At 34.5% G+C, this 21,794-nt stretch overlaps 1 protein-coding gene and 1 non-coding gene across 3 annotated transcripts in view; one reads left to right on the top strand and one right to left on the bottom strand.

The window, feature by feature from the left end:
- The window catches only part of MINPP1 (multiple inositol-polyphosphate phosphatase 1), a 32,997-nt gene extending 11,687 nt beyond the window's left edge, over positions 1–21,310 (top strand). Inside the window, exons 4-5 of one of the 2 annotated variants that reach the window (XM_019738757.2) lie at positions 3,736–3,869; positions 19,901–21,310. In XM_019738757.2, the coding sequence (XP_019594316.2) occupies positions 3,736–3,869; positions 19,901–20,297 (531 nt within the window). In that variant the 3' untranslated portion in view covers positions 20,298–21,310. The remainder of the gene's footprint in view (positions 1–3,735; positions 3,870–19,900) is intronic. The other variant, XM_074339419.1, reaches the window with a different exon arrangement.
- LOC141573005 (U6 spliceosomal RNA) lies at positions 8,438–8,544 on the bottom strand. The gene has a single exon (XR_012498590.1). It is a non-coding gene; the product is annotated as a U6 spliceosomal RNA (small nuclear RNA).
- Positions 21,311–21,794: the final 484 nt, after the last annotated feature.

The following is a 21,794-nucleotide window of genomic DNA, read 5'->3' as shown; positions in this document are numbered from 1 at the left end:
ACACTGGACACATGTGGATAATCCAGGTAATCTTCCCATCTTAAGATCCTTCACATCAGAAGGAATGATGTATGTCAGTTTGTCACATCATTGATGATGATGATATCTTTGATCATTTGATTAAAATGATACCTGCCATATTTCTCCATTGTGGAGGTATCTTTGCAAATAAAGAACTTCTCATTTAATTTACCATGATTTGAAAATTTGAAATACATTTTTATTAAATTAGTTGCATATAAGTTTCCTTTTTATATATAAGATGCAAATAAGCTAGATTCTTTGTTTAAAAATATGAAGTCCTCTTTGATTTATGTATTTCCTGTGGTTGTTTTCTTTCTTTTCCAGTGATTTAATAGAAAATAATTTTTCTCTGCTTAGGACTTTTCACTGTGAAATGGGTTTGCATACTGAAATATTTACAGATGAAATAAAATGATGTCTGGCATTTGCTTCAAAATAATCCATTGGTGGTTGTAGGAGCATAACTGAAGCAGGATTGGCCAAATGTTGATTATTATTGAAGTTGGTTGATGGGTACACAGGGTTCATCATACTACTGTTCTCTATTTTTTATGTTTGAAATTCCTTATTAAGGAGCATTTGAGATCTTGCTCCCCAGCATATATTATCAATTTGGCTCCAACTGTTATAAAATTTCAAAAACAAATGTAAAAAAAAAACCTGAAAATGAATAGACACAAGAAATTTTGAGAATTATGGAGATATTAGATATTCAAGACCTTGTGAAATGCTGGACCATGTGTGCTTCATTCAGCAAATACTGTTTGAATGCCTGCTCTGTGCCAGGCACTTGATAGGAACTGAAGGCACTGTCCTCAAATAATGCCACAAAGAGTGAAAGACACAAATAAACCATTTCAAGACAATGGGATGGCTATAATAGAAGTATACATAAGGTATAGTGATATACCAAAGACAAAGCTGATTTAATGGCAGTCATCAGGTAAATCTTTACAGAAGAAATGACACATAAACTAAATACTTCTCTGTGGGATAGCTTTTTGCAACTTTGTATATATCTTCTGTAATGAATGTATCTAGATTTTTGTCTTTTCTGGGGTCAGTTTTGGTATTTAATATTACCTCATAAAAGTCATCCATATCATCCATGTTTTCAGAATTATTTGTAGAGTTTGGCAAATTTTATATCGATTTTTAATTTTTGTTTGTTTATATCTTGTGATTTTTTTTCCCCCCACGCTCCAACTGAGCCAACCTGGGAGGCAGCTCAGCTCAAGGTGCCGTGTTCAATCTTAGTTGCAGGGGGAGGAGCCCACCACCTCCCTTGTGGGACTCGAAGAGTTGAACCAGCACCCTTGTGGTTGAGAGCCCACTGGCCTATGTGGGAATCGAACCGGCAGCCTTTGGAGTTAGGAGCTCGGAGCTCCAACCACCTGAGCCACTGGGCCAGCCCTCTTGTGATTTTTTTAAAACAATGCTTCCCTCTGTTTCTGAGATTATTTCCCCATTAATATTTTCATTGCTGTGTAGTATTTCATGAGCTGAATTACCAATTTTTAAATCCATCTTCTTGTTAGTAGACATGTAGGTTGTTTTCAGTTTGGGGCTCTTTTGTCCCATTTTCTGATTGTTTATGTCAGGAGGGTATGACTGGTATCAGTTATTCTATCATGGCAGAGAATACATCCATTTAATGTACTGCTGAATTTTATTTGGTAATGTTTTATTTCAGATTTGTTAAATAATGTTTATAATGAGGTTGGTTATGGCAGTGGTTCTCATTTTTGAGTGTTACTACAGGCCTGACCCTATTCTCCCTTTGTAGGGGTTAGAAATATAACGTGGGGAGGTTGTTTGTAACAATGACTAGGAGTCACATTTGGCATTTAGTGGATGAGAGCACAGTGCTAACTATCTTGCAATGCAATTGTCTGAATTTTCTCCCCTCACTTTTTTTGGGGGGGCAGGGGCTTTCTTTGTCCAATTTTGGTTAAAGGCTCTATCAGCCTCCTAAAATGAGTTGAGAAGCTCTGTATCTTTTTTGGTACTCTAGAATAATTTAAATATAAGGAACTAACTCATCTTGAAGGTTTGGTAGACCTCATGGTTAAAAGCAACTATGCTTGTTATCTTTTAGACCTTTGACTCTATGGTTCTTCTGTACAGTTAGTTTGGGTAACTTACATTTTTCTAGCAAAAACACCCATTTCATTTACATTTTAAAGTCTTTTTGATGTAAAGTTTTAATAGTGTGCACATATGATTTTTTTAAAATCTCCTTACATCTCCTTTTTTACTTATGATATGATTTTTGTTTTATTTCTTGAACAGATTTGGCAGGACTTTACCTAATTTTTTAATTTTAATTCCTGTTTTATGTTTTTTAAATGTTTACTTTGTTCTCTTTGCTAACTTCTGGATTTAAATGCCTCATTAATATATATCTTTCACTTTGTTTTTGGTATATGGCTCTGGCCCACCATTGCTCTTGCTCTTATACTTACTTAGGGCGTGCACTTAGTTTCTCCAGGGGCTCTTTTGGGAAGAATGGCTCATAACTACTGCATAGGCTTCTCTTGTACCTCTATTGGGCTGCAGGTTTTAGTTCTCTAGTTTGGGAGTTTCTCTGATCACAAGATACATGAGTACAAAGTTTAACATTTAGATAAAGGCTTCCTTAGTCACCAACTCCAATTCAAGACCACTCCACAGAGATTGCTGCTATTTACGATCTGTATCAGTCTTAGAAATGTGAACCACAGTGTGTGCGTGTGCGTGTGTGTCTGTGTGTGTCTGTGCGTGTGTGTGTGTGTGTGTGTGTTGATAACAAATGGTATTTTACTGTGTTTATTATTCTTAACTTGCTCTTCTCATTCAGTAGTGTATTTTGGAGATCTTTCCGTGTCTACAATATAGAATTTTTAAATAACTGCATAGTATTCCATGGTATGTGTATACCATAGTTTATTTAGCCATTTGCCTATCAATGATATTTAGACATTTCCAGGAATTTATTTTTTTGAGTCCTATAAGCAGTGCTGCTGTAAGACATTGTTGTACATTCTTGTGTGCCTCAGTGAATATTACTTTCTAAAAATGGAATTAAATGGGAGATAGAGATGTATGTTTTTATAGATTTTGCCCATTTGTCCTTTGGAACATGTACACCAATATACATTCTTTTCAGCAGCACCAGTTTTCCGTATCTTTAGTCTACTTTTACTACTATTTTTGCCAAACTGGTATATGAACCAAAGGAACTCATTTTCTATCTCGTTTCTACCTTCCTAAAATTCTTAAAAATTCCTAATCCACTATTGGCATCTTTCTGTGCTATATGAATATTCTTCTATGTGTATCTTTCATTTTTCTGTATGTATCTTTGCTATCATCTTAATATAATTTTAGAAGAAAGGAGAGGTGAGCACATGCCTTTAACCCACTATTCTGAACTGTCACAAATGCTGGAGTTTTCGCCGTGAGTACTAACTTGCTTTTGCGTGCCAGCCTCTACATTCCCACAATTTAAATTTGTGTATCAACATAAATCTCTCTGTGTCATGGATCTTTGGGGCCAACGATTAAATGCTTGAAACAACAAATGTAAATGTAAACTCTGAATGCTAAGATTCTACTATACTTTGTGCAGAACAGTATTTTAAAAATTTAACCTTTACTGAATCATTTTTAGGGAATCCATTACATTAATAAAAATGTAACAGTAATCAGTTTTGAAATTTTCATTTTTAGGTATTAGAATATTTAAATGATCTGAAACAATATTGGAAAAGAGGATATGGGTATGCTATTAATAGTCGATCCAGCTGCGGCCTGTTTCAGGATATCTTCCAGCACTTGGACAAAGCAGTTGAACAGAAAAAAAGGTAAACACTTAAAAATTTTTTGATATGTATTCTGAGTGCCCAATTAAGCTTCTGGAAAATGTTTTATAATGGGTGGTTTTAAAAATTAGATTTTGCTTATGTATTTAAAAATAGTTTAATATAATAATTATACTAACAAAAGAATTAGATGACATATTTGTTATAAAGCATATAAACCCTCCAGTCAACCCAAGAACTAGAACATTACCAATAATTTACATTTTTTATTTATGAATATTCTTCTATGTACATATCTTTCCAATTTCCTGCTTCCCCTTGCCTCCTGTACTCCCTGTGCTCTATAGCTACTCTTCTGATTTGGTGGATATCATTCCTTTGCCTCTTTAAAAATAGTTTTTATTATGAATGTATGTGTGCCCAAACAATATGTTTAGTTTTGCTTAGAGTCATATGCTTATTGTCTTCTGGCACTTTTCTTCCCTCTCCTCAACATTAATATTTATAATATTGATCGTGTTGTATAGTCTGTGGTTTATTCATTGTTATTACAGTATAATATTTAAAAAGTGCGATAGTCAGTGAAAAAACACCACAATTTATACCATTTTCTCTTGTCAGTGGGCATTTGCATAGTTTCTATTTTTTGCTATTACAAACAATGTAGTTATACATGGCTCCTGCTAGGAATTGCAAAATGTTTTTATTTTAAATGAGAGTTTCTCATCATGAAGCCTTTGTTGACGTTGATAATTTTCAAGGTTTTTAAAAAACTTTATAATTTGAACCTTTGATATAGTCTAAACCCCATTTTATTTGACTCATGCTTCCATGAAAGCTTATACATTTGCAGTTGGAGACAAAACTCATGCTGTAAAGACTGAGAAACACTGAAGATGGTGTATCTGATTGTGTATCTGATTAAGTTTTATATACATACATATATAGAGAAAGAGAGGAACTTTTCTGTGTGTCGATATGACTCTGGTTTATGAAATTTTCTTGGGTTTGATGGGAGTTTAGGTAAGAAAACCAGATTTTTTAGTTTTTGCTACCACTTTTGTGGGGGCGGGGGAATAGTCAAGGCAAGTTCCGTCTTTGAGATAGGCATCAACTTCTTTTCTACTTAGTTTTATGAATGGTTTAAAAACCCTTAGACTTTATGAGATAACAGAGCTTTACTATTTGTTCATTGTTTGTCCTATTGTTGAATGACAATTTAAAATTGTATCAGAAAGATTCTTAAGTAACTTTTGCTATTACAATTTTATACCAGAGTTAAAGCTTAAATAAGAAGTTTATCATTGGTGTTTTAAAATAAGTATTTGTGTACACTGAAAACTACAAAACATTACAGAAAGAAATTAAAGATGACCCAAATAAATGCAGAGCTGTGGTATCTTTATGGATTGGAAGACTTTGATCATCTGTGACTGAGTGCAGTCTCTATCACAATCCCAGTAGATCTCTGTGTAGAAATTGAGAAGCATATTCTAAAATTTACACAGAAATGTGAAAGATCTAGAAGAGCTAAAGCAATTTGGAAAAAGAAGAACAAAAGGACTTGTAAATACCTGACTTCAAAACTTCTTATAAAACTGTAGCCACAGGCAATTTCATCAATGGAATAGAATGAAGTCAAGAAATAAACTCAGATATATATGATCAGTTTTGACAAAGATGCCAACGGTAATGCATTGGAGAAAAGGATAATATTTTTTAACAAATGTTGCTGGAACAATCAGATACTTGTTTGGTAGAAAATGACACATAAATCCTTACTTTACACTATACACAAAAATGGATCATAGATTTAAATGTAAAATTGAAAAACTTCTAGAAGAAATTATAGGACCAACAACCTAAATATAAGAGCTAAAACAATGAAACTTTTAAAAGGAAACATAGGAGTAAATCTTCATGATCGTGGATTAGGCAAAGATTTCTTAAATACAACAAAAGCATGAGCCATAAAAAAAATTGATAAAATGGACTTTGTCAAAATGAAAAACCTTTGAGCTTCGAAAGGCACTAGTTGGAAAACGAGAAAACAAACAGTAGACTTGGAGAAAATATTTGTAAGACATAGATAGATATAATTAAGGATTTGAATCCAGAGTATACAGAGAAGTTACATCTCACTAATAAGGAGACAATCCATTTTTTTAAAAGGACAAAAGATTTGAACAGACACTTCACTAAAGAAGATATATGGGTAGGAGTTAAGCACATGAAAGATGCTCAACATCATTAGATATTAAAACTACAGTGAAATTCCACTAACATACCCCCTAAACTGTCTGTGAAATAATAGAAAAAATATATACTGGTCTCTGCCCCAGATTCCTGACATGGGCCTCCTAAAATGCTTGTCATTTTCTTGGTGATAGTGTTTTTTTTTCCTAATGCGGCAACTAGGTGGGCTCCTAAATGGCTCCATGATGAAGGCTGGTCCCTGGAAAGACTAACTCATGTTTAGAAGCTTGGAACCTTCAGCCCTGCCCCCCATCCTCTTGAGAAAGAAGGGCTGGAAATGGAGTTAATGACCAATTATGTGTACGTGATGAAGCCACTGCAAAAATCCAAAAAAGTATGGGGTTCAGGGAGCTTCTGAGCTGCTGAGAGAGTGATGTGCTTGGAGAGGGCATGGAAACTCTTGCCCCTTCCCATGTACCTTGCCCTGTGTTTCTGTCTCATCTGGATGTTTGTCTGTATCCTTTATCATATTTTTTTTTTTTAATAAGAAACTGGAAAATGTGTTTTTCTGAGTTCTGTGAGTTGCTCTAACAAATTAATTGAACTGAGGTGGGTGTTGTGGGAACACCGATTTGTAGCCAAGGTGGACAAAAGTTGTGGGTAACCTGGGGACCTACTACTTGAAATTGACACCTGACGTAGAGGGTAGTCTTGTAGTACTGAGCCCTTAACCTGAAGGATTTTACTCTATCTCCAAGTAAATAGTGTCAGAATTGAGTTAAATTGTAGGTGGTGTCACAGAGAATTGCTTGGTGTGGGAAAAAACCCAGACATTTGGTAACCAGAAGTGTTGTGAGTGTGGAAGAGTGTGAGAGGAAAGGAGAAACACAGGAGGAAAAAGACTGGCTATTTTTCTTATTCACTGGCTAAAATTTTAAAAAGTATTGTCCTAAGTGTTGACGAGATTTGGAGAAACTGGGAACCTCATACATTTCTGGAGGGAATTTGTACAGCTACTTTGGTAAAATTTGGCAGCTCATTAGAAAGTTAAATATATATATCTACTCTATATGATTTAGCAAATCCAGTATTAAGTACCCGAAAGAAGTGAAAATATGTCTATACAAACTTCTGTGTGAATGTTTACAACAGTATTATTCATAGTGGCTAAAAACTGTAAACAGTTCATATGTCCATCAACTGATAAATGCATATATACAATGTGGTTTTCCATATGATAGAATACTACTCAGCAATAAAAAAGAATGAACTACTGATAGATGGCAACAAAATGAATGACTTCAAAAAGATACTAACTAAAAGAAGCCAGTTTGATAAGATTATATATTAAATGATTCTGTTTATTACACATTTCTAGAAAAGGTAAAACTTGACAGATGATAGTAGGTCAGTGGTTGCCTGTTTCTGCACATAGGAACAGAAATTGACTACAAATGCATCCAAGGGAGTTTTTTAAGATTATAGAAGTGTTCCCAAGCTGGATTGTGAAGACTGCATACACAGTTGTTACATTTACTAAAATTCATCTAACTTAACAATTAAAACATGTGAATTTTATGGTAATTAACAATATACACCAATAAAACTTTTAAATCAGTATGAGTATTTAATAAAAGGAAAAGTAGGGGAGAAAAGAATGAAATAATTTTTTGTTAAAAGTGGAAATAATTTTTAAAGAATTTACTAATACAAAAAAAGTTATCTTTCCTTAGAGATTTTTACATGATACCAAAATGGTTATGACATGTAATTGTTAAAAATGTGTTTTTAAATTATTAGTTCACTTCCCTGCCTTAATAAAATATATTGGAAAATAATTGAATTTTTTTTTGTTTAATTAGGGCTCTTCCAGTCCCAAAGAGCACTTACTTTTTAAAAAAAAATCGATGTTATTTTTTAGAACACTTTTAGGTTCACAGAAAAACTGAGTGGAAAGTAAAGAGATTTCCAGTAGCCCCCACTTCCCCCCCGACATATGCACAGCCTTCCTCACTATCAGAATCCCATACCAGAATTACTTTTCTTCAGTTTTATTGAGAAAATAGTTCATATACAATGTAATTCACCCATTTAAAGTATACAATTCAATAGCTTTTAGTATATTTACAGAATTGTGCAACCATCTCCTCTGTTTAACTTTAGAATATTTTCATTACCTCAAAAAGAAACCCCATGCCCAGTAGCAGTCCCTCCCCATTTGCCCTAGCCCTCTTATCACTAGGCAACAACTAATCTACTTTCTTTCTCTATGGATTTACCTTTTCTGGACATTTCATTTAAGTGGAGTCATGTACGTTCTTTGTGACTGGCTTCTTTGACTTAACATGATGTTTTCATGGTTCATCCATGTTGTAGCATGTTTCACTACTTCATTCTTTTTTTTTTTTTCTTAAAAAAATATGGAATGCTTCACGAATTTGTGTGTCATCCTTGTGCAGGGGCCATGCTAATCTTCTCTGTATCATTTCAATTTTAGTGTATGTGCTGCCGAAGCGAGCACTGCTTCATTCTTTTTTTATGGCTGAACAATGTTCCATCGTATGAATGAATGTGCCATATTTTGTTTATCCATTCATTAGTTGATGGGTATTTGGGTTATGTCCACTTTTTGACTGTTGTAATGCTGCTGTGAACATTTGTGCACAGATTTTTGAGTGGATATGCTTTCATTTTGCTTGGGTATGTGCTTAGAAATGGAATTTCTATAGAGTTGTTAATTTTAACTGTTATCAGAGATTGCTAAGGAATATTAAAACTGTAGATGTGTAGTCTATCCCTGACATGCACTGCTTCCTGGATGTGATCTGAATATAAAACATTCCAAGTTGAGGTGAGCCTGTTTATAGTAATCTAGAACATCTCCTGGGAGATTTTGTTTTGTTTTTATCTTAAAATTAAATTTCAATTTTTGGTTTATTTTCTTATAATTTGCTTATCCTACCCACAAGTGAAGTCCAGAGGGGAAAGTGCAACTAACTGAGTACCCCATTATGTTAGGTAGTACCTGATAACTGATTGTGTTGTTATATACTTAGAAGCTAATGGTAGGCTAATTTTCACGCGTGTTTTGTGGAGTCAGATACAGTAGTGTAGAGGCAATGTGATATAGTTGGCAGATTCTTAGATTTAGTTTGAGTCTTGGTTCTGCTTTACTGATGCTGCAGATTCCTCACTTCGAAAAAGGGACTATCTTGCCTGACTCCTGGGTTGTTGTGATAATCAAGTGAGATGAGTCCATTAAAGCACTTAGTATAATGCGATAAACAAATATGGTATTGTATATGAGAGTTCTTTGGGTAAAGCGTGTCCTCAATGTCTTTTGTCAGACTTACTCTCTTCAAATTTGGACGGTCTTGAGCTCATTTATTAAACTAATTTCCTTTTCATCGGCAAGATGGAGAAAATCTTTATTCCTTTTAGATGAATTACTCTTTTATTGTGAATTGAAAAGAAGTCATTCAACAGTGTTTTAAATACCTACTATGATATATGTCAGGCAGTATTTTAGGAGCTGGACACAGTGATAAGTGAGACAAAGTCATTATAGTTTGTGACTGACAATCTAGAGAAAACAGAAATGCATATAAAGGTCATGGTGTAGTTCTTTATGTAAGATTGTGAAACAGTGTAAAAAGTTAAAGGACAGAGAGTTTGACCTTATAAGACAGGAAATCATTTTGGCCACAGCCTCCTTTTCTGAGGGAGGAGAGTCAGCAGTGATTGTGAAGAAACTGTCAGGTCCTTTTCAGGGACTGGTCATCTCTATGTTAAAAGACTGATTAGGGTTTCAAAAAAATACCTATTTAACTGAATCAAGATTAAGTTTTCTTAAATAAGCAAAGGGAAGGAAGTATATTTAGAGACTTATATCAGGTTTCTCTCAAAAACAGATTGATACCAATTTTATGAGCAGTGCCAAAATTCAGAGTACGTCTAAAGAAAACCAACATGTGCTCAGCACAGAGAGAATAATAGGGTTTTTTAAAAAAATAAACTTTATTTTTTAGAGTGGTGTTAGGTTCACAGCAAAATTGGATGGAAATTACAGAGAGTTCCACATACCACTCCCTTCTTCACATACGCAGCCTGCCCCACCATTAGTATCACACACTAGTATGGTAGAATAATATTGTAATAGAGTACTTTATCTTTGTATTTTTTCAGATCTATTCTGTCAAAATGTTAACCTCTTTTCTTCACTCTTAAAATATTTTTTTTGGATTTGGATTTAGAGTTTGTAAGTATGTTTATATGTGTGTATATACATCAGCAATATTTTGTCGTTAATGTTTTCTGTGGAAATCTCTTTCACTTGATTCCAAAGTTCCCAGGCTACTTTTTGCCTTCTGCATCTTTTGCCTTCTGCATCTCTCCTCTACCCCACGTTGAGATTGTACAAATATACAGGTTATCTTTTTATTAGCATTAAATTTAATTAACGTTTAATCAGATATTCCCCAATGTTTCTGAATAGTTTTCAACATAATTTTAATAGCATGATTTTACTTCACAGAAAAATTAAAGATTTCAAATAATATTGACAACTATCAAGATCTCTGTTAACCATAACCAGCGCTCCAAATTCAAGGTCCTTGACTTCCACTAGGATCTTGATTTTGATTTTCCCTCTTGTGCTATCACTAAAATGATGGGTTAAAGTGAAAACCATTAAGTTTGCTATTTAACCAACTATTGCTATTTAAGCAGCTGTGATTAGAAAAGTAGATTGAATTTATTAAAGAAATGAGATATATGTGGATTTTATTCTTCTTTACTCTCCCATTATTTCTGTTACATAATTTCATCTTTTTAGATTGGGGAATTTATAAGTCATTTCTCAAAGACTTTTCAAAGTAAGGTTTCTGTCATGGACTGTAATTGGTCCTCATGAGATATTCCATTTTGTCAGGGATACTCTCAGACACCAAAATTAATTGCTGTGAATATTTGTTACTGTCATTAATTAATTCTCATTGAGTTTTTTCTACCTTTTCACTGACTCTCAAATCTGTGATATAGTCATATTTCATTGAGCAACGGTAAGGCTTTTTAAGGTTGTGTAGTTCCATATTTTAACATAAGATGGCAGCATTGAAATAAATGAGTAAAATAGCTATTTTGGTCAATTAGCCCATTGTAATGGGAGAGCTGTGTCTTTTCCAGTTCTTAGAAATGTATGCAGATTCTAACAGGTCCTCAGAACCTGTTCTTGCTTGTCGTTTTGATAACTTTCTGAAGTCAGTGTTCCATGGAGTTTAACTCAGTGTACCAGGAGTCTCTTTTGGTGCCAGTTACTGAAAGATGCTGGCTATATAAGGTAAAAATTAATATAACTAGCCTGGCTGTGCTCTGAATTCAGATTCAAATGTCCAGCTGCCTTCTGGAAAGGCACTTTCTGACGCTCAGTGCCTAAGAACAAGGCTGGGATGCATTTGGTCCTCAATATGTATTTGAAAGAATATCCACAATCCCTTTTCTCCTGTGGTCCCTATTTTAGTGCCGTCATCACCCCCCCCACCCCCCCCACCCCCGGGATCCAGGTCGCAAAGCTCTGCATCGTTCTTGACTGTCTGTCTCATTTTCTACATCTACTCACCTTGTGGTGGTATTTTTTTCTTTTTTGTTTGTTGTTTTGCGTCTAGTTTTATATCAGTTCCTTCCATTTTTCTTCACACTGTTTTTACTGCCTTAATTCACACTGTCTTCTCTCTCCTAGATTTTAGCAGCTGCTTCCTAAGTGCTTTCCTGATTTCAGTGTCCCATTCCACTCCAAAACAGCTTATTATGTAGGCAATAGAAGGTGTACAGAAGAGAATGCAGTTAAATTATTGTCTCAAAGACCTCATGTCCTAGTTTGGAGGATATTTGTATAACTGCACTAAAACGAAGTGCTGAAGGAAAACTGATTTGAACTGTGAAATTTGGTAAAGGCTTTAGGGAAGGGAGGAGTCTCTGAGACTGTTTACTGAAGACTTTTACTAACCTCAGCATTCATTCCTTAATACTTGTTTGCTTGTTTGTTTTTAAATAGCTTTACTGAAGTATATTTGATGTAAAGTAAATGGCACATATTTAAAGTGTACAATTTAATGAGTTTTTTTGTGTGTGTATAACCAGGAAATCATCACCACAGTTAAGGTAATGAAATATCCATCACATGCAAAAATTTCTTTGTGAGTCTTTCTAATTTACTTCCTACCCCCCATTCCACCCAGGCCAACCTCCGATCTGCGTTCTATCACTATAGATTAATTTGTGTTTTCTAGAATTTTATATAATGGAACCATATAATGTGTACATTTTTTGGTACAGCTTCTTTCACTCAGCATAATGGGTATGAGGTTTAACCATGTTGTTCTGGGTATCAGTGGTTCATTCCTTTTTAAGGCTGAGCAGTTCCTTAGATGGACATACCACAATTTGTTTATTCATTCTCTCTATGATGGATATTTAGGTCGTTTCCAGTTTGAAGAGATTACAAATAAGCTGCTGTGAACATTTCTGGTCTTTATGTGAACATATGCTTTCATTTCTCTTGGATAATACCTAGAGATGGAATAGCTGAGTCATATCAGTGGATGTTTAACTTTTTAAGAAACTTCCAAATTATTCCCACCAGTGTGTAAGAGTTCCAGTTATTCTACATCATAGCCAACACTTGGTATGGTACGTAGGTCTTTTCATTTTAGCCATTATGATGGGTGTTTTTGTACCTCATTGTGGTTTTAGTTTGTATTTCCCTAAAAACTAGTGATATTGAGCATTTTTTCATGTGCTTTTTATCATCCATATGTTTACTCTGGTGACATGCCTGTTCAAATCTTTTGACAATTTTTAATTGGGTTGTTTATCATCTTATTGTTGGTAACAGTTCTTTTTATATGTTCTAGGTACAAGTCCTTTCTGCGATTTATGCTTTACAGATATATTCTCCTTTTTGTTTTTGTAATAATGTCTTCTATGGGATGATTTTACCCCACTATTAAGGCAGTTCCTTCTGAGCATCTATTTGGTACCCTATGTATTTTGAGGTTTTCCTAGTCTAGCTTGTGGGAACATACTGGCTCTGTTTTAGCTTTGGGAATTTTTTTAACTGTTTCTTTTCAATGTTTTTTCCCCTCTGGCTATGGCTAGCTTTCTCACATGCATGTGCTTGTTATTACTAGCTGAAAACTTGAGAGGAGATCCCTCTTCTCTATACCTTATCCTGTGAATTCCAGCCAGTGGGAGCCACCCCCACCCCCAAATTCTCAATCCAATCTCATTTACTCAGGAAGATTGCCATGCTTTGTTTGGGTCCCTTTCCCTGTGCTGCATCCTGGAAACTCTAGGCAGGAAGCTCTGGCAGTTGTTGGGGTTCACCACATTTGCCTTCTCTGCTCTTACTCTATTGTTGAATGTCTGAACATTTCTGTTTCATATATTTTGTATGGCTTTATAGTAGTTTAAGGCAAGAAGGTAAATCCGGTCCCTGTTATTTCATCTTGGATGGAAGCAGAAGTTATTTCTATGTATTTTTGCTTGAGAAAAAACTTTATGCTTGAGTCATTTTAGTTCCACATTTCTGTTAAGCTGTCAAATAGATGCTTCTCAAAATACCTCGTTAGACCTGATGTTTCAATCAGATGTATTATTTTTTTCCTGGTAATTTTCTTCCCAAAGCATCACATATCTCTTTCAGTTCATGTTGCTTATTTGTACATTTATGTAAGTATGGGGATTATGTAGATCATGTTTAAAAACACTTTACTTAACATTGGTTGAGTGTGAAACATGAATTAAGAGCTTAGAAAGATTTAAGTACATTTAGGGGGAGAGCATGCAATTATTAGTCATTTTTCTGGTTGAGCATTTTGAATGACTTGAAGTATTTTTTGGGGGTGTTTTATTTACTGTGAACTCACACAGTCACCAGCCCTTATTTAACAACATAATTTTAGACTTCAAATTAAATTTACTTTTTATGATGATTGAATAAAATCTCCTTACCAACTTATATAAGTAAAAGAGGGATGTAATTTGGAGAATGGCATCTTTATTTTGCTACATAACATTAGGTAATTCATTTGTCTTTTCTGTATTGCTAAATGAGAGGGTTTGACCAGATCTCAACCCTAAAGCATTGATTGCTTCTGTGTATTTCCATATATACGTTCATATGTATTACTCATTTGTTTTCTTGTATTTATATGCTTATATTTATTTTTATACTTTGCATTTTCTAGGTTTTTGTTTTTAAAGCTAAAATGTACCTCTTTTAAAGTGGTTTTGTCACTTCTCAGAAAATGTGACATAACAAGTTTAATGCGTTTTTTATCAGAGGGAGAGAGCAGAGTTAAAGATGTCTTATTCTGTGCCTTTCTTGTTCTTTGGGAGACTATTCTGTTAAGAATTATAAAGAAAGAATAATCATTACAAGTAGGGGATATAAGTTAATTTGAGAAATGTGACCAGTAGAAATCTGTGTTTGTTGATGGATCAGAATATGGAGTCAGAATACAGAAGAAACAGAAAGATTCAAAAAAATTGGGAAAAAGACAAAATGAGACAATAAAGAAAAAAGTAAAAAAAGGAAGTCCAAAGCAAATTATAGACTGTCTGCTTCTTAATTTGATGTTAAGTATGTAAATATAAAATGTAAATTTAATTCATCTGTTGACGTTTTAAATATAAGACATTAGAATAAAATTATTAGACGTCTCTGGAGTACACATGATGTAGGAGATATAAACCAAGGTGGGACAGAATTGTTGGTGTACTATTCCTCAGGATGTCAGATTGTAATATAATATATAGCACAAGGATTCTTGGGGTGTAGAGAGTCTGACTTCCCAAAACTGTATTCTGCTTTTTATTGTTACGTCCATTTCTCTGGGATGAAGTCCCATTCCTTTAGTCAGATTCTCAAATGGTTTTCTGTCCTCCAAAGTTAAAAACTACAGGTGCAGTGGGTATTGAATATGCTTCTTTACTGATTGCCTTGGCAGCGTCCTTTAAAAAATATTTACATCTTCCTGCCAAAAGACTATATTCTTTTGTTAAAGATAAAAACATAGTCCTTTCTGTTACAGCATCCTGAACCTCACAACTCACAACTCTGTTGAATGTTCATGACAAAGAAAGACACATGGGACCATAGATAGAATGGAATGTAGAAACCTTTTTGCTCTCAGCAATCTTATGAAAAAATTACATGCAGTGGCCTTATATTAGGTATAGAGTAAAGTAAATGACCTTTTTACGCATTCTTTCCCCTTTTGTCCTCTCATACATTATTTTCTTTCTTGTTCTCAGCAATTTTAGGTTTGTAGCAAAATAGACAGTATAGAGAATTTCCATAAACTACCTGCCTCCCCTCCTTTACTATTGACATTTCACACCACAGTGGTACATTTGTTATAATTGATAACCCCACATCGAAGTATCATTATCACCAAAGTTCATAGTTTACATTAGGGTTCACTATTGGTGGTGTACATTCCCTAGGTTTGAACAAATGCATTATGACGTGTATCCGCTGTTGTAGTATCATACAGAATAGTTTCACTGCCCTAAAAATCCTCTGTTCTTTGCCTATTAATTCTTCCCTCCCCAACAACCCCAGGTAGCCACTGGTCTTTTTATAGTCTTTATAAAAATTTTACCTTTTCCAGAATGTCATATAGTTGAAATCATACACTATGTAGCCTTTTCAGATTGGCTTTTTTCACTTAGTAATATGCATTTAAGTTTCCTCCATGTCTTTTCATGGCTTGATAGCTCATTTCTTTTTAGCACTGAAGAATATTTCATTGTCCGGATGTACTACCATTATTTACCCATTTAACTACTAAAGGACATCTTCTTGGTCCACTTCTAAGTTTTGACAGTTTTGAAAAAGATGCTATAAACATCCATGTTCAGGTTTTTGTGTGGTCGTAAGTTTTTAATTCCTTTGTGTAAATACCGAGGGGTGCAATTGCTGCATTGTGTGGTAAGAGTATATTTAGTTTTCTAAGAAACTGCCTAACTGACTTCCACAGTGGCTGTATCATTTTGCATTCCCACCGCAGCGACTGAATGAAATCTTGTTGTCAGCAATTGGTGCTGTCAATATTCTGGATGTTGGCCATTCTAATAGGTATATAGTAGTATATCGTTGGTTTAATTTGCAGTTCCCTAATGACACGATGTTGAGCACATTTTCATATGCTTACTTGCCACCAGTTATCTTCTTTGGTGAGCTGTCCAGGTCTTTTGCCCATTTTTTAAATTGGGTTGTTTGTTTATGATTGTTGAGTCTCAGGGGTTCTTTGTATATTTTAGATAACAGTCCTTTATCAAATGTGTCTTTTGCAAATATTTTCTCACAGTGTGTGACTTGTCTTCTCATTCTCTTGGCATTGACTTTTGTAGAGCAGAGTTTTTGATTTGAATGAAGTCCAGCTTATCAGTTATTTTTTTCTTGGATTGTGCCTTCAGTGTTGTACCTGAAAAGTCATTGCCATACCCAAGGTCATCTAGGTTTTCTCCTTTGTTATCTTCTAGGAGTTTTATTGTATTGAGTTTTACATTTACGTCTATGATTTTTCTTTTGAGTTAATTTTTGTGAAGGGTTTAAGGTCTGTGTCTATATTCATTTTTTTGCACGTGGATGTCCAGTGTTCCTGCACCATTTGTGAAAAGACTGTCTTTGCTCCATTGTATTGTCATTGATCCTTTGTCAAAAATCAGTTGACTGTATTTATGGGCATCTATTTCGGGCTTTTTATTCTGTTCCATTGAACTATTTGTCTATTCTTTTCACCAGTACCACACTGTCTTGATTACTGTAGCTTCTGTAATAGAGATTGATCTGTATAAGAAAACAATATTCATGGCATTTATTTAAAAATTGCACTTTCCCATCCTATTGGAAATTGCCTAGAATTCTAAAATAAAAAGGTTTTTTGTTTTTTTTTAATTTAGATGTGTCAACTGAAGAGTTGCTTTTTTGATATTGATATGGCTTCCTGTGTAAATCTAACATATAAACTTACTTGATTTCCCGTAAAACTCCCAAAAAACATTTCTAAACACAATTTTCTTTAACTTCTCAAAAATAGCTGATTTTAACGTGGCTGACAGTAAGGCAGTTAAAAGGAAAATAAACGGAGTTTATTGCTTTTATATAAACCTAAGGAACCTTCAGATTTAAAACTTAAATTTGGGTCACAACCTGGATTTGATTTCTTCTGTAGCTTGGATGTAATTATTGGGACTTTGAACTCTTATTATTTGTACATAGACTTGTTGGTCTCTTCCCTTCTCCCAGAACACTTTATTTTTTATGTATGTTTATTTGTCTTATCTCTATTTTTGTATTTTCTATTTATTTAATTGACTTTTGAATCCAAGTATGTAAGGCTGTCCACACCACTGTCTATCCTATGCTGTCCGATGCAATAGAACAGCCACTAGCCACGTGTGGTCATTCAGCACTTGAAAATGGCGCTGTTCTAAATTGAGATGTGCTATAAGTGTAAGGTACACACAGCATTTTGAAGACTGGTAGAAAAAAAGAATGTCAAATAGATAGTAATTTTATGTTAATGTTGAAACTGGAATATTTTGTATTATATATTTCTTATATCTTGTCCCCAGTTTATTGGAGTTCTTCAGTGAGGAAAAGAGTAGAAAGTTACAGACCATTAAGTCTTTCAGTGAGGAACTAGGGGTATTGCTGCTTTCTTCCTGACACCTTGTATGTCCTGGTAGATCTCACAGAGAGCAATAAGGGAGCATTGATTTTAGGGTAGTTCCTGGCTTTAAAGTTACTACCTCATGGCTAGAGGACTTAAACTGTAAATCAGTATTTTTACTGCTTGTTTTTCTTTAACTTGTATCACTATTAATTTCCATTATATTTCCTTTATGGCAGTGATATTAGCTTTGATTTGCGTATATTTAAATGTATAATGGGGCCAGGCAAATAACAAATGAATGAATCCATCCTATGTTAGACATCGTGAAGAGACATATGTTCTGTGCAACAGTTATATGTCCTTTCTGGAGGGTAGCCCGCATTCCTGTTTAGCTGATTGTTGCCTTATGGGAATGTATGTTGCCAGATCTTTCAGTTTTTCAAGAGAAACCAAGTCTGGATTATTAAGAATCTGAAATCCCCCAATTTTGAAATACTGACACATAATGCAAAATTGAAAAATATCTGTACAGGTCAAACCAAATGTAGGTGTGGCCTGAATGGTACTGCTTTGTAACTGCAGACCTAAGGGGATGCTTCTTGGAAATAAATGGAGGTTTTAGGTACTTTAGATGACCTAATTAATGTATATCAGTTGAGAGGCTTACAGTCACCTGTTGATGAATAGTTTTTAAATTTCACACCTTTTAGAGAATAGGAATCTCGAAATAGTGAATAATTGTGAAATAGTATGTTACACTTTCTGTTTTTTGTTTTGTTTTGTTTTGAGTATGTGTGTCTAGTATAATTGTATTTTCTATAGGGATGTTTTTCTACCCCTTATTCTCTTACTTTTCTGTTGCTCATTTTAATGTGAATTTGTTTTTCAGAATTTAGAAGAAGGCTCATGTCAGATTGCTTTACTAACTCACAAAGCTCGTGTGTGTGTGTGTGTGTGTGTGTGTGTGTGTGTGTTGTGTACTGTTCAGAAATATGGTAGGTTGCTTTCTGAGATTTCCTGGTTTTAGTACCCTCCCCCCACTTTTATCTGGACCTACTCTTTCCTTTATCTCTGCTGTCCTTCTCCTGCTTAGTCTTGACCCCACTCTCAGCAGTTTCTCCTTAGCGTGGACTCTGTCCTGGCATAGAGCCTTGGATGGCTTTTTAGAGAGTTCACAGGGGCTAGATTTCTTCAGCCCCAGAAGAGGACTAGTGGTTATCCTCCCTGGCACTCACCAAATACCAGTATGGGCTAAACCTTTCCCAATTTCAGCTGCTAAGTCGCTCCATCTGTTTTTATGTGGAAAGTGAGGAAGGTTCGAAAACTGCTATAAATGCTGCTCTCTCCTCCCAGAAAATCCAGAGGCACTAAATTTGTAAACTAACGTGTGGGGTCATGGCAAGAAGTCAGATGGTTACTTGTGTTTTGAATAGGTTTACAAATTACATTTAAGAACAATAGTCGTATTCTTTCTATAAAAGTTGGGAAAAGGCTAAGCAGTTATTCGCTGCTATTTATTTTTAAAAATGCTTTACCAGAAAAAAATCATAGAAAGCTTGAGAAAAAAAAAGAAAAGCAAGATGACTTAGCTCATGGTGTTGAAAACTGTTGTGTTTCCAACCACAGATGCAGACACAGTATAGCAGCTAGAACAGGTTGTACCTCTATCCTTTTGTGATTCTATTTAGGTTTGGTGTCAAAGTCAGGCCTTTGTAAGACATTGAAGGATTCATGAATTACCATTTACTTTTCTGGTTTGGTTTTAACTGAATAATTAACTGACTGTTGCTCATCTTTATTCCCTCGACATAGATCAAATAACATTTGAAGTTCAGAAGCGCTCCGTGATGGAGTGATCAATGTTCACTCAGGGCCAGTTTGCTCCATTTCATTCACAGAATGGCAGGACAGTTTTGAAATACATATCTGCTTCAAGTTCCTTAATCTCAAGTGAAGACTCTCTCTCTAAACTTGAAGAATAAAGTGTATGCACACTGTTTTAGATGGATCTGCAATGCTACAATGATCTGAATTTTGGAACTTAACTTTTAGTATAAAAAGTTCAGTTCTCCACCACACAGAATTTCAGCCATATTGTTATGTATAAAAAGATGAGAAAGTTGTACACTCCTTCTAAGTATAGACATTATGTTCTGTGACATGAATATATGTACATTTTTTTTCTTGTTTAAGGTCTCAGCCGGTTTCCTCTCCAGTCATCCTGCAGTTTGGTCATGCAGAGACCCTTCTTCCACTGCTTTCTCTCATGGGCTACTTCAAAGACAAGGAGCCTCTAACAGCTTACAATTACAAGGAACAAATAAATCGGAAGTTCCGAAGTGGTCTCATTGTACCCTATGCCTCAAACCTGGTGTTTGTGCTTTACCATTGTAAAAATGCTCAGACTCCTAAAGAAGAATTCCAAGTGCAGATGTTATTGAATGAAAAGGTGTTACCGTTGGCTCACTCACAAGACACTGTTGCTTTGTATGAGGATCTGAAGAACCACTACAAGGACATCCTTCAGAGTTGTCATACCAGTCAAGAATGTAAATTACCAAAGGTGAACAACACATCCGACGAGCTATGAATAACTGGAGAACATTTTAGTTTCATTAGGAATCTATAGGGAGTGATTACATACTTGGAATAAGTAGGCAATCCCTGGTTACAAAAAGCTTTCACATTGCTTGGGTATTTCTGTCTTTTCACAGAAAAATATTGGGTTTCTTTTTGAGTCTGGACATGGATGTGTAAGATGATTCTTCTCAGGAGCTGCTCTTTTAAGGGGGAAAATGTATTCAAAGAAATAGCTGGCACTGCTAATGTTTACAGAAATTATATTCTTCCTATTTATACAAGAAACTCACACTGAGACTATATCTTCAAAATGGTACTTGAAAGTACTGGAGTAACAAAATATGTCATTTGGATGATCCATAAATTGATTGAACTAAGTCTAGGAACTTTACCAGTTGTGCTGCAATTCTCTCTTTTTCATCTGGCAGCACAGTTCTAATGTTGTCTTAATGCGAAATATTGTGATACATTGGGAGTACCACTTTGGAAGAAAGCTGACATCTCTCTTTTTGAGAGTTTGAAACAATATTAAAAACAGTCTGATTTCAAAGGACACTTTCACTGAAGGAAGACAAAAAGTATAAGAAAATAAATATTTTTGTTAATGGTATTTATGAAGAATTTGAATACTTTTCCAGTAATTCCTTTTAACCACCTACTAAGTCCTACAAGGCCATTCTTTAATTATTATCATACCTGTTTTACATGTAACAATGGAAGGACAAAGAGGACCATTAGCAACAAGTCAGATGGATGGAATCAAAGTTTCTTAAATTCATTGCTTAACAAGTCTTAACATTTTGCTTCTATTTTTATATTTTGCTATTATGTGAAACACCTTTTGGTTGCTTAATTTCTTTCATTCTTTCTTTCTTTTTTTTTTTTAAATAAAGACTTCGTCCTGGCTGGCTTAGTTTCATAGATACGAACCCATTTCAAAGAAATAGTTCTGAGTTCTGTCAAATGCCATGAAAGTGTTTTACTATAATAATAAACAGAATTCTTGTGACTTTGCTAACCTGCTCTTCGTGTTGATGTACAATTAGTGATCGATGGTAAAAAATGGGGATTTCAAGCAGCTTTGACTAAATCAGGCAATCAAAGGCAATTTATTTCTATAGAAATTTCCTCTAATAAATTTTAACTTAAAGAAAAATGGAAATCCATTTTATTAAAAATCTTAAGTAAGAAATACCACAACTATATATTGAAATTATAAAAGAAAATGCATAGATCATCGATCTTTAAACGAATGATGTTCATAAAAGATAGATAATTAGCTGGTAAATACTGTTGATTCATCAATTATTCCTGCAAAAAGGTCTGATGTTTTTTAAAAATTTTGCAAATAGGCCAACAAGAGAACAATATAATGAACATTCATGCCCATTGTCCTGTTTTATCAAAATTAACATTAAAACATTTGGTTTTGATCCAAATAAGAACACTTGAGGACTTTCATATGCCTCCCTGATACTCACTGCCTGGAGGTAAACCACCAACATAA

The sequence above is a fragment of the Rhinolophus sinicus genome, linkage group LG07 (assembly GCF_036562045.2).
Source record: "Rhinolophus sinicus isolate RSC01 linkage group LG07, ASM3656204v1, whole genome shotgun sequence".
Classification (NCBI taxonomy): Eukaryota; Metazoa; Chordata; class Mammalia; order Chiroptera; family Rhinolophidae; genus Rhinolophus; species Rhinolophus sinicus.
Note: the sequence above shows the minus strand (reverse complement) of the source record. Positions and strands in the feature narration are given on the sequence as shown.